The sequence below is a fragment of the Xenopus laevis genome, chromosome 2L, assembly GCF_017654675.1.
Source record: "Xenopus laevis strain J_2021 chromosome 2L, Xenopus_laevis_v10.1, whole genome shotgun sequence".
NCBI classification, from domain to species: Eukaryota; Metazoa; Chordata; class Amphibia; order Anura; family Pipidae; genus Xenopus; species Xenopus laevis.
Genome location: NC_054373.1, coordinates 70,752,103 through 70,765,073, shown reverse-complemented (window position 1 = coordinate 70,765,073; position 12,971 = coordinate 70,752,103). Strand labels below are relative to the sequence as shown.

At 43.8% G+C, this 12,971-nt stretch overlaps 1 protein-coding gene across 1 annotated transcript in view; it reads left to right on the top strand.

The window, feature by feature from the left end:
- The window catches only part of LOC108708146 (contactin-2), a 352,213-nt gene that overhangs the window by 226,472 nt on the left and 112,770 nt on the right, over positions 1-12,971 (top strand). Inside the window, exon 13 of the mRNA XM_018246539.2 lies at positions 955-1,130. Coding sequence (XP_018102028.2) covers positions 955-1,130 — 176 coding nt within the window. The remainder of the gene's footprint in view (positions 1-954; positions 1,131-12,971) is intronic.

Below are 12,971 nucleotides of genomic sequence, written 5' to 3'. Positions count from 1 at the left end.
GTTTTTACAAGGAGTAATGGTAGAGTAAACAAATTAATACTCACAAACCAGGGTTACCGATAGGCAACCACTGTATAGTCAGGTGGGGAGATTATCCTGACCCCACTCAGAAATAAGACGTCGCTCTCTGTAGAAGAAGAAAAAGGGGATGATACCCCTCCACTCGGGGTGGACTCGATATAGTAGTAAGACAAAACAGAGGCGCCAAAAGGATAAAATTAGCTAAAAACACTTAAAAACCCAATGGGTAATTCAGAGGAGGTAGTAGTGGACTTACCTCCTCCAAGCAGACACCAACGAAAGTGGTAATTTTCAGTAATAGTTTATTCACAAAACAGTATTGCAACGCGTTTCACAGGCATTTCCTGCTTCATCAGGCAATGTGGAACGGGAGCAAAAACAACAGTGTCTTTGTATAAACACGCCAGGCGCCTCTGGTGTCTGCTTGGAGGAGGTAAGTCCACTACTACCTCCTCTGAATTACCCATTGGGTTTTTAAGTGTTTTTAGCTAATTTTATCCTTTTGGCGCCTCTGTTTTGTCTTACTACAAAAAATATGAAGCGTTCAGTTGGTCAGTTTTAAAGTCACATGACACAAGGGTATAGATTTGGTTTGGCCATACAATGGATTCAGCAAAATCCCCAAAACAAATTTTGGGTTTGATATATCCCTACAACCAGGGGTGATTCCAGTCCCTTTGCAACATGAGGCAGCTGATCCCCCCCCCCCGCGGTCACCTTTTTTGGAACTGGAGGGGGTCCAGGGTGCTAGAATAGAAAAGCGCAATTGTGTTCTCTGCTCTAGTAGAGCCAAATTTCCAGTTTGAACACAAGAAAAACAACTCAAAGTTAACAGGAACAGCATTTTTTCTGCTACCTGAGGTGAGTAAAATGAAAAAAACACTCAACATTTCAGGCAACTCTTTCTCTCTTCTCTCTCTCTGTGTTTTGCAGAAGCCACAAAGATTACTCTGGCCCCTTCTGGCTCAGACATTAACCATGGGGACAGTGTCACACTACAGTGCCATGCCTCCCATGACCCCTCAATGGATATTACATTCACTTGGACACTGGATGGTATTCCCATAGACTTTGAGAAAGAATCACAACATTACAGGAGAGCTTCAATGGTAAGAATCTGAATGGGGACAGCATTTAGACAAATGTATAGCTCTTATTTTATGGCAGACTGCATACAGGCACGTTTCAGGGGCTGCTGCCGCCTGAGGCAGCAGCCCCAATGCCACCCCTCCTCCTGCTCCGCTCTTCTAACTACCAGCGTCGCGGGTGGAGGAGGGGCCGCATCGCTAGTGCAGTGAGCGCTATTGCGCTCGCTGCGCTAGAAGAGCCGAATTTCCGTTTTAAAAAACGGAAATTCGGCTCTTAAAGTTACCAGAGGCGGCTTTTTGCCGCCCCTGGTAACTGGCCGCTCCGTGCTGCCTGAGGCAAGATTCTCACCTTGCCTCATGGCCGGAGCGGCCCTGACTGCATATATAGCATGGAAGACACAACCAGCATTTTAGCAGGATGTGCTTGGATGTAGGTATGTTTAGATGCAAATACAAATGCAATTTATTTTTAATGGTAATGTTGTTTGTGTCTCACGTGTCCCTCCCATACTGTGTTTATTTTGGCACTGTTTGCTGGGTTTATTCACCACAAAGGACGAAACATCAGTCATCACAATAAAGAATTGAAGATGTCTCATACTAAGACCGGAGTCATGCAGATTCACTTGAGCTTATACATACATATGAAAATATATAAATTCTTTCTCTTTGCATTTTTTTTTTTAAATATAAGGAAGAGCACTACCTATACATATGCATTAGCAACCTACCCCAGTCCTGGTAAAAATGGTAAATAGAATAACACCAAACAGTTATTTAACTGATATAACTATTGATATAATGTGGGTACAAAATATAAAACATATAAATGTAATTCTTAAAGGCTTCATACAAGACATCAGGAAGATTAGCAAACACTTGAGGAAAGTCACATTTGTGATGTAAAGTACATCGAGGGAGTTCACCAGCAGTTGGGAATTGAGGGCCCTCCTTCAAGGTCTAAATACATGCAGGCTTCTAGTGATGTGCTGTGTGCAAATTAGGGATGCACTGAATCCAGGATTCGGTTCGGTATTCGGCCAGGATTCTGCCTTTTTTTACAGCAGGATTTGGATTCGGCCGAATCCTTCTGTCTGAACCGAATCCTAATTTGCATATGCAAATTAGGGGCGGACAGGGGCGGACAGGGCCGGACCAGGCCAGCCGGGCGCCCTAGGCAACCCAGCCTGACAACCCCACCCGCGCACTCATGTCCTGGTGCGACTGAGAGAGGTGAGAGCTACGTAGAGGAGGGAGCTGACATAGGAGGGAGCGAACTGAAAGCAGGGAGGGGCTGAGAGGAAGAAGGGAGCCGGCCGACGTAGTGCATTTTCGTTAATTCGCTGATTCACTAACGGACACTGGCATAAATTCGCTAGTGTTACTTCGCACCCTTACGCCTGGCGAATTTGCGCAACAGACGTAACTACGCAAATTCACTGACACACGCATTTTTCTGAACGCTACCTTTTACGGCAGACTTCCTTCTCCACCTCAGACCAGGCGAAGTGCAATAGAATAGATAGGGATTGCTTCAAAAAAAGTAAAACATTTTTCTAAGTCCCAAAAAATGCTGGAGTTTTTTCTTTTTTTATGGGTAATAGGCTGAAAAAGATCAAAAAATTTTTTGGGGCTACCCTCCTTCCCCCCTACATTTCCTAAGTCATGGCACCTTAACTATACAGTGGGCACATGTGTAGGGCAAAATAAAAATTTTATTTGCTGTTTTGAAGGTTTCCCAGGCTTGGGTAGTGATGCTACATATACCTCCATTGTAACTTCAATTTGGCGCCGTATGCAAATTAAACATCGCTAGTGTAACTTCGCTGTGCTTGGCGAATTAACGCTAGTGCAACTTCGCAAACCTTACGCTTCCCCTGAGCGCAACTTCGGATTTTAGAGAATTTGCGTAGCGCTGGTGAAAATACGCCTGGCGAAGTGCGGCGAAGCGGACGCTGGCGCAACTACGAATCTTAGTGAATTTGCCCCTAAGAGAGAAGAGAGGGGTGAGTGAGTTAGTGAAGGAACAGCGATGGAGAGGAGGGTCACAGGTGGGAAGTAAGACTGAGGGCTGCGGACAAGGGGTAGGCAGAGGACAAATTTGAGAGGTAGCTGCCCAGCGCCCCCCCCCCATCACTGCCCTAGGCAGCTGCCTCTTCTGCCTACCCCTAGTTCCGGCCCTGGGGGCGGAGAGGGAAATCATGTGACTTTTTGTCACAAAACAAGCAAGTAAAAAATGTTTTCCCCTTCCCGTCCCTAATTTGCATATGCAAATTAGGATTCGGATTCAAATAAATAGTGCAAAATAATGGATTTGGTGCATCCCTAGTGCAAATTGGAAAGATTTAGAGATAAAAAGGCTGCCTGCTGGAGACAATGAAGATCTGTCTAGGGGTGGGAGCAATTGTGGTAGGATCCCCCTACCCCCTTCAGTTATGTTTCCCATCATACCTAATAAAAACACAAAGACTTCTATAGTGGAAAAAAATCTGTGGAGGTCACATTCTTTATTTAACAACCTTTACATAAAGGACTATGTACACCCTGACTCCCAGCTGCGGCTCCTACCATTAAAAAAACGTGGGCACGCTGCCCATACCGCAACCAAATTTTAGGGAGCAGGGATCATGGGGCAGAGCGCCCTCTGTTGACCAACCTGTAACCCATCCTCTTGCTCCCCATCATGTACATTAATGACCCTAACCCAGCCTCTTGTATGACTCAGACTAGACCACACTTCACACTTGTGAGTTCACAAGGGTAGGCCTGCACTTCACTGAAACCGTCCCTCTTCCTGGAGCTGCACTGATGCCACCCAAAGGAAAAGGGGGGGGGGAGGATGCCACCAATCCTTTTTCCATGGCCCACCTAATCCTTCCGTGACCTCCACCATTCACCTACAAACTCCCTGATGTTCCACCGAGAATAAATCCAGACTTTCCTCTGTCAAATGGACTTCCCTTCTGAAGAGCTGGGTTTGCCTATACTTTATATTGTCATGCCTTATAATCCTATTACCGGAGGAACACATAAATTTATGCATGGCCCTGTTTACTTTTTTCCTGGCTTTCTCTATGCTCTTGGGGAAAATGGCTCCTCGCTATTAGCCTTTTTGTATTAGGGCATGCATGAGCTGATTTTGATGCATTCTGTGCAAGCTTAAAGAAAATCTCCCACTTTTCTCTAGACAAAGCATCCGCTATGGTGTTTTCCACACCTGGTACATGCTGGGCTCTAAATGATAAATTAAACCTCATGCAAATTAGCACAAGTTGTCTTAGCAGCCCATTACTGGGGTTGAATCTGACAAGTTATTAACTGCATGAACTACTCAGTGCTGGGCCAAGTCGACCAGGCGCCCTAGGCAACCTGGCTGACTACTGCGCTCCCAATTGTTTGCACGTGCACAGAAGAGGACGAGTGACTGCGCATGCACGGAAGTGCCGAGCTTGCGTGAGTGCGCATGCGCGAAAGCGCCGGTGCGACGCAAATGCGCATGCACAGATTATTGCACGATCGTCATTCAGCAGAAACTGCAGCCACAGATGCGTCAGAACTAGGGTGAAGCATCAAAAGAGGCGCCCCTTTGCCTTTGCGCCCTAGGCACGTGCCTCTTCTGCCTACCCCTAGTTCCGGCCCTGGAACTACTCCCATATTTCAGAAAATAAACTTAATTGCCCTATCCTTTAACTCTTCTGCCCATAGCTCTAGTGCTACCAATATTGGGAATAAATCCAGCAATGTCAAGTTCTTTGTCAACCCTAGCTCGTGCCATGTTTGCAGCCACCTGCCTGCAAACCACTTACCTGCCATATAGTCCCCCGAACCCCTCGCTGCCTGACGCGTCTGTGAGCAGCTCTGCTTCCTAATTAAGCTTGGATTCTGCTACCAATAACTTGACACCATTAAATTTTGATAAAAAACTGTCCCAAACTCTCAAATCTGCCTTCAATTCCTTCATAACTTTATCTTATGAAATGGTTTCTTAATAGTGATGGGCGAATTTGCGCCGTTTCGCTTCGCCTGAAAAATTTCGTGCGAAATGGCGAAAAATTCACGAAACTGCGCCGGCGTCTCGTTTTTGACGCCAACGCCCGTTTTTGACGCCGGCGTCCGTGTTTTTCGAAAAAAAATTTGACGCCGGTGAATTTTTGCCGCGAATTTTCACGGGCGTTTCACAAATTTATTCGCTGGCGGCGAAACGCGCAAATTCGAATAAATTCGCCCATCACTATTTCTTAATCCCTGCCGTGGATTTTTCCAACCTCGTGTTAAATATGCAGCCCATCTGTATTATCCTGTATGCAAAATTCAATAAAACTAGGGTTTGCTGCATTTCCCTTGATGAAACCTTAATCGCCTATACTAATTTCCTCACTGCTTGTCTGGTTTTCACTACTTTCTCCTTTTGGTAGCCTACATCTTCTGGCCTCTGTATCAATTTCGGCTAGCTTAAGTTCCTGTACACTTTGCAGCTGGGGGGGGGGGGGCTGTGACACTGGAATCCTAAAACCTTCCAAAAAACCTGTTGCTAGAAAAAATGCTGCTTTTTTATCTGGATAACTTGCCAATGCCTTACTTAGCCTGGATTGGCATTCTCTTCTGGTGAGTCGCTCGAAAGGGCTGCCTATTTACCTGTCCTTCCTTCTTTCTATTGCATTCACTCACCACATGAGAAGATCCACAAGCCAAACACGTGTGCTTAAATTTGCATGCATAGCCCCTATTGCACCTTTTCTCATTATATGCAAAACACACATTGGTTGAATGCATACACCCCTTTATTCATATTGCCAGCTAAACTATTATCCTTGGACCCAAATTTTGTCCAAAAGTCTATATCCTTCTGTCCAAAAGACAACACCTTGCTACTTTTCTCTCTAAGTATACACTTGCAAAAACCAATAAACCCTTCAACCACTCAAATATTGTTTACTCCTTTTGCCCTTTATCCTCTTGTTTCACCCCGTATTCCTTTGCCTGCACTGCTTCCCTAGATAGCTCATAAATATCAACACATTTTCCAGCCTCAATATTTTTTCTAATTTTCCTAGGCAAATGGGCTGCTGTCTTTGTAATCGCACATGCATAAGTATCTGCCGCCCCAACTGGAACCATTGCTGGACTACCTTCCTTTGCTTTTTCTGCCCCCCTGCTCTTTACCTTTCAAATATTTCTTAATTAAAGCCATTTAATCTTGCCCCCTTCTGCTTCGCTACCTGACCCTTCAGAATCAGTCCAAATCAGAAGATACATTCTCTTGTACATTCGACTCACCCATAGTAGCCTCCCACCTAGACACTTTAGAATTTGGACCAGGAACCGTATTATCCTTCTGCGCTTACTGCCCGGCTGCACTGGATCATTGCCACTCTCTCCTTGCCGCTTGAAGGCCCTTCCTCCTCTTCTTGCCTCTGCTCTCTCTCCTTCTCCATTGCAGCCAACTCTCCTCCTCCACCTCCTTTTTCCTAAAAAAGAAACTTGGCACGCGATTATTATCATAACCGGCATCCTCCCAACAAAACATCCTTCCAGGCCTCCTTTGGTTATACCATCACCTACTTGCAGGGAAAAAATCAAGATCATCCTCATAATCATATTCATCATCAATATAGCAAGTGCTATCCTCCTCCCAATAGTCAAAATCATTGCCACAGGACCAATGTGGATGTCTTGGATTGGTACTTGTACCTGTGGCCCCTGTTGGCCTGCTTGTTCCCCCAAGACACCCCTCCTGATGCTCCCCTCAACCCACGTGGACCCCTGGACCCTGCCTGCCCTTGGCTCCCACCTCCTGAAATCCCTGGTGACTTGTTGGTGGGGACAAGCGTTTCCTCTGTCTCACTGTGTGAGCCTCCAAACATCTCTTCCCTCGGCTCTCCTGCTTTTCTCAGGCTCCCAGCAGACGCAGTATCCGTCCTGGCTCCTTCCTCTGGCACAGTGACGTCACCGAAGTCTCGCGGGCAGTCTCGTGATGCCTTGTCTGCGCCATCATCTTTATTCGACCTGCGCCTTCCGATGTCCTCTTCCATCCTGAGTCTTCCTGCACCAACGCTGACGAGGTCTTCCTCCATCCTGCGCCTTCTGTCAGGGCTTCTTCCCTGGGGAGAAAAATGTACCCTCCTTTTTGATCTTGGGCTGGTGACCGCAGAGCTCTCCAACTCTTCCTAGAACCTCTGAGGGCTCCTTAGAGCACCGATTCTTCCTCTCTTCACCTCCATCTCAAAAGGAGTTTCACAGAGCTGCAGCTTCCGGTACACGTCCTGCAAGAGACAAAAAACAAAAGTTATTCTACCTGCTCTCTGCTACCCTCTCCTTTAGTAGCCCATTCTGGACTTACTTGCCCCCTGGTTCCACCCCCCAGCCCGCCCCCCTTTTTCCTGCCAAAAGTCACTTACCTATTGTTCTATTCTCTGCGTGCTGCTTGGGGGCCCTAGCCACCATGTACACACTCTATGGGGGAGGGGGCCCTGCTTAACATCACATCAGCCCTATGCAGGCCTCATTATTTTTTTATACGTTTGAAAAGAAGATCTTTTTGGTCTCTGAGATCATATCAATTTCTGACTATGGTACTCATTTACATTGTATGTAGGGGCCCCTCTCTAAACTAAACTAAATTAAGTTTATATAGGTAACGCACAATTTATTTTATGCATTGGATAGAATAACGTTGTACTGCACTCAATAGGAAAGGGAATCTAAGGTGCCTGCATTCTATCCCTGGTGATTCAGCGTGCATGATCACAGGTTATTATCCATTAATAAAATGGATCAGCACTCCCTTGATAATGTGCTAGTTATTTCACATAATAACACAGAATCAATTTGATAATTTTTAAATACAGTAAAAAAAAAAGACCAGCATAGTTTCACAAAAGGGATCAAAACACCGTACACGCACTGAATAAAGATGATTTATTCACTGGATGGAGACTTCCTGAGAGCTGTTTTTTTTCTTCCTATATGCCAAGTTTTAATAGGCACTGGGGTAATGGCATTTGAAGCGTGGTGCTGTCTGCTGTATGATTTGATATATATATATATTGCTAGGGAATCTGATGAAGTGTGTAATAGACCTCAGTGTCACACCAAAGGCAGGCTGCATGCTACTTACATTGGACTACAGGACTACTGCAGGCTAGGCACAGAAATGAGCAGTAACTCTGTAAAAGCAGAAATCCATTAGGGCAGACAGTGGTGGGTGGAGCTTAAATCAGGACACGCAACAGAGTAGTTCATGAGATCAAGCCAGGTTATAAACAGGAATCAGAGAAACGAAGCACAAAGGGATGAGACTAGCAGATGGCCAGGAAACAAACCAAATTCACACACAAGAATCTACAACAGTGCAGCATTAGCAGCTTTCACAACAAAACTTTCCTAAAGAGTTGGGAGTTAAAGAATTACTAAAGCAGGAATTCCTCAGAGGGGAAACATCCTAGTCCTGGATCAACTTGTACTATGAGCTATCTTCCATAACCCTGTATTCACTCACTTGCTAAAAAGCCATCCAACCCATTCTTAAAGCTATCTAATGTATCAGCCGGTATGACTGATTCAGGGAGAGAATTCCACATCTTCACAGCTCTCAATGTAAAAAAAAAACCCTTCTGAATATTTAGGTGGAACCTCTTTTCTTCTAGTCAGAATAGGTGACCTTGTGTCAGCTGGAAAGACCGGCTGGTGAATAAAACATTAGAGAAATTATTATATAGTTACATAGTTAAATTGGGTTGAAAAAAGACAAAGTCCATCAAGTTCAACCCCTCCAAATGAAAACCCAGCATCCATACACACACCCCTCCCTACTTTTAATTAAATTCTATATACCCATACCTATACTAACTATAGAACTTAGTATCACAATAGCCTTTGATATTATGTCTGTCCAAAAAATCATCCAAGCCATTCTTAAAGGCATTAACTGAATCAGCCATCACAACATCACCCGGCAGTGCACTCCACAACCTCACTGTCCTGACTGTGAAGAACCCCCTACGTTGCTTCAAATAAAAGTTCTTTTCTTCTAGTCTAAAGGGGTGGCCTCTGGTACGGTGATTTACTTTATGGGTAAAAAGGTCCCCTGCTATTTGTCTATAATGTCCTCTAAGGTACTTGTAAAGTGTAATCATGTCCCCTCGCAAGCGCTTTTTTTCCAGAGAAAACAACCACAACCTTGACAGTCTACCATCATAATTTAAGTCTTCCATCCCTCTAACCAATTTAGTTGCATGTCTCTGCACTCTCTCCAGCTCATTTATATCCCTTTTAAGGACTGGAGTCCAAAACTGCACTGCATACTCCAGATGAGGCCTTACCAGGGACCTATAAAGAGGCATAATTATGTTTTCATCCCTTGAGTTAATGCCCTTTTTTATGCAAGACAGAACTTTACTTGCTTTGGTAGCCACAGAATGACACTGCTCAGAATTAGACAACTTGTTATATACAAAGACCCCTAGATCCTGCCATTTAGTGTATAACTTGCATTTATATTATTTTTGCCAAAGTGCATAACGTTGCATTTATCAACATTGAACCTCATTTTCCAGTTTGCTGCCCAGTTTTCCAATTTAGACAAATCACTCTGCAAAGTGGCAGCATCCTGCATGGAACCTATAGTTCTGCACAATTTAGTATCATTTGCAAAAATAGAAACAGTACTTTCAATGCCCACCTCCAGGTCATTAATAAACAAGTTGAAAAGCAAGGGACCTAGTACAGAGCCCTGTGGTACTCCACTAACAACACTGGTCCAATTAGAAAATGTTCCATTTACAACCACTCTTTGTAGTCTATCTTTTAGCCAGTTCTCTATCCAGGTACAAATACTATGTTCCAGGCCAACATTCCTTAATTTAACCAGTAACCTTTTGTGTGGCACTGTATCAAATGCTTTAGCAAAGTCTAAGTAAATCACATCCACTGCCATCCCAGAATCGAGGTCTCTACTTACCTTCTCATAAAAAGAAATTAAGTTAGTCTGGCAAGATCTATTACGCATAAAACCATGCTGGCACAAACTCATAGTATTATGATTTGCTATGAAGTCCAGTATCTTATCCTTTATTAACCCTTCCAAAAGCTTTCCTACCACTGACGTCAGACTAACTGGCCTATAGTTTTGAGGCTGAGAAGGGGATCCTTTTTTGAATAGAGGCACCACATTAGCAATTCGCCAGTCTCTCGGCACTATGCCAGATCTTAAAGAATCCTGAAAAATTAAGTAAAGAGGTTTGGCAATCACAGAGCTAAGCTCGCTAATTACCCTGGGATAAATACCATCTGGCCTTTGTTAATCTTAACATGTTCTAGTCTCTTTTAAATTTCTTCATGTGTGAACCATGCATTATTAGTTTTATTACTAGAATTGGGACAATTAAGAAGGAAACCTTCACTTACTGGTTCCTCATTTGTGTAGTCAGATGAAAAATACGAGTTCAGAATCTGCGCTTTTATTTTGTTTTCATCAACCAGCTGACCCCCCTCTGATAGTAAGGGTCCCACCCCTTCCTGCTTAATTTTTTTACTCTTAACATATTTAAAATATAATTTTGGATTTTTTTTACTGCTTGCTGCAATATCCTTTTCTATAGCAATTTTAACTTGCCTTATAGCTTCTTCGCATGATTTATTGGCCTCCTTGTACCTTATAAATGATTCGCTGTTCCAGCTAACTTGAAAGCCTTAAAAGCATGTCTTTTCTTACCCACCTCAACACCAAAGCTTCTATTGAACCAAAAAGGTTTTGCTTTGCAACGAAGTTCCTTGCATACAAGTCGAATATACTGACAAGTATATTTATCAAGCAGCATTTTAAAGACTTCCCATTTTTGTTCTGTGTTTAACCCTGTGAAAAGCATTTCCCACTTAATATGTTGCAGAGATGCCCTTATACTGTCAAAGTTTGCACGTCTGAAATCTAGTGTTTTAGTTACTCCCTTATAGAATTGCTTCTGCAACAGAATCTCAAAGGAGACCATGTTATGATCACTATTCCCTAAATGCTCACCTTCACAAATGTTAGAAATGAGTTCAGTATTATTAGTTATTACAAGGTCCAAAAGAGAGTTATTCCTAGTAGGTTCTTGAACGAGCTGGAATAAAAAGTTGACATTCAGCATATTTACAAACCTACTAGCTTTTTCTGTCTTAGCAACCCCATTACCCCAGTCAATGTCTGGATAATTGAAGTCACCCATAGCAACAACTTGACCCAGCTGTGAAGCCGCTTGTATCTGCAAGAGTAGCTGGGCTTCATACTCGACACTTAGGGCTAGTCCACACGGGGAGATAGCGACGCGTTTGCGGTCGCGGCGACAAAGCGCCGCGACAGTCGCCGCGACCGGCGCAGGCGACAGTTTTGTATGGGCGCCTATGTAAAAACGCCTGTGCTAACCACACGAGGCGATGCGCTTTTCAACAGTCGCCTGAAAATGCCTCGCCAGGCTTTTTCAGGCGACTGTTGAAAAGCGCATCGCCTCGTGTGGTTAGCACAGGCGTTTTTACATAGGCGCCCATACAAAACTGTTGGCTGCGCCGGTCGCGGCGACTGTCGCGGCGCTTTGTCGCCGCGACCGCAAACGCGTCGCTATCTCCCCGTGTGGAATAGCCCTTATACGAGGTGGTTTATAGCATACACCAATGATAATTCTTTTTGTTACCTTTTACCCAGTCAAAATCTCTACCCAGAGTGATTCTACACCCTCACCAGTGCCAGCTATTGTTATTTCTTTAGCCCATGGCTTTAATTCAGGCTTTACATACAAACACACTCCACCCTTTTTAATCCCTCTGTCCCTCCTAAAAAGGGTGTAACCATTTAAATTCACAATCCAGTCACATGTTTCATCCCACCAGGGATACCAATTATGTTGTTTTCTCTGGAAAAAATGCGCTTGCGAGGGGACATGATTACACTTTACAAGTACATTAGAGGACATTATAGACAAATGGCAGGGGACCTTTTTACCCATAAAGTGGATCACCGTACCAGAGGCCACCCCTTTAGACTAGAAGAAAAGAACTTTAATTTGAAGCAATGTAGGGGGTTCTTCACAGTCAGGACAGTGAGGTTGTGGAATGCACTGCTGGGTGATGTTGTGATGGCTGATTCAGTTAATGCCTTTAAGAATGGCTTGGATGATTTTTTGGACAGACATAATATCAAAGGCTATTGTGATACTAAGCTCTATAGTTAGTATAGGTATGGGTATATAGAATTTAATTAAAAGTAGGGAGGGGTGTGTGTATGGATGCTGGGTTTTCATTTGGAGGGGTTGAACTTGATGGACTTTGTCTTTTTTCAACCCAATTTAACTATGTAACTATGTAACTATAATTTTTAGAGCATGCAATTAATTCTAGGTCTCCCATTTTACCTGACAAACTCCGTGCATTTGCCAGCATACAGCGTAGGTTACTACTTTTACTTTTGAAATTTGCATTACTTAGTGGAGAATTATATGTTAAACTAGAGAGGTACATTTCCTGAAGAAAATGTGAGTGGTGCTTGCCGTGGCAAAACTCAGGCCCAAATCTGATTGGCTGTTGTTGCCCCGCCCCTTTTTTTCCTAATTGTGAACCACAGTCACTCAGTGACTAACATACCAAAGTTTGGGAATGCTGTCATTTAATGTGTAAAAATGGCAGCATTTCTATTTTTTTCTATTGAAAATCAATGAATGAAATTTGATTGGTTGTTGGTGGCTCCGCCCACTTTTTCTAAACTTGAAGTGGAAACCCCCAGCGACCACATTTGTGATATTCAAGGTCCCTGACATCAATACTGAGAGAATGGCAGCCTTCTTAATTTTTCCCATTAAAACCAATCAAAGAAATCTGATTGGTTGGTTTTGG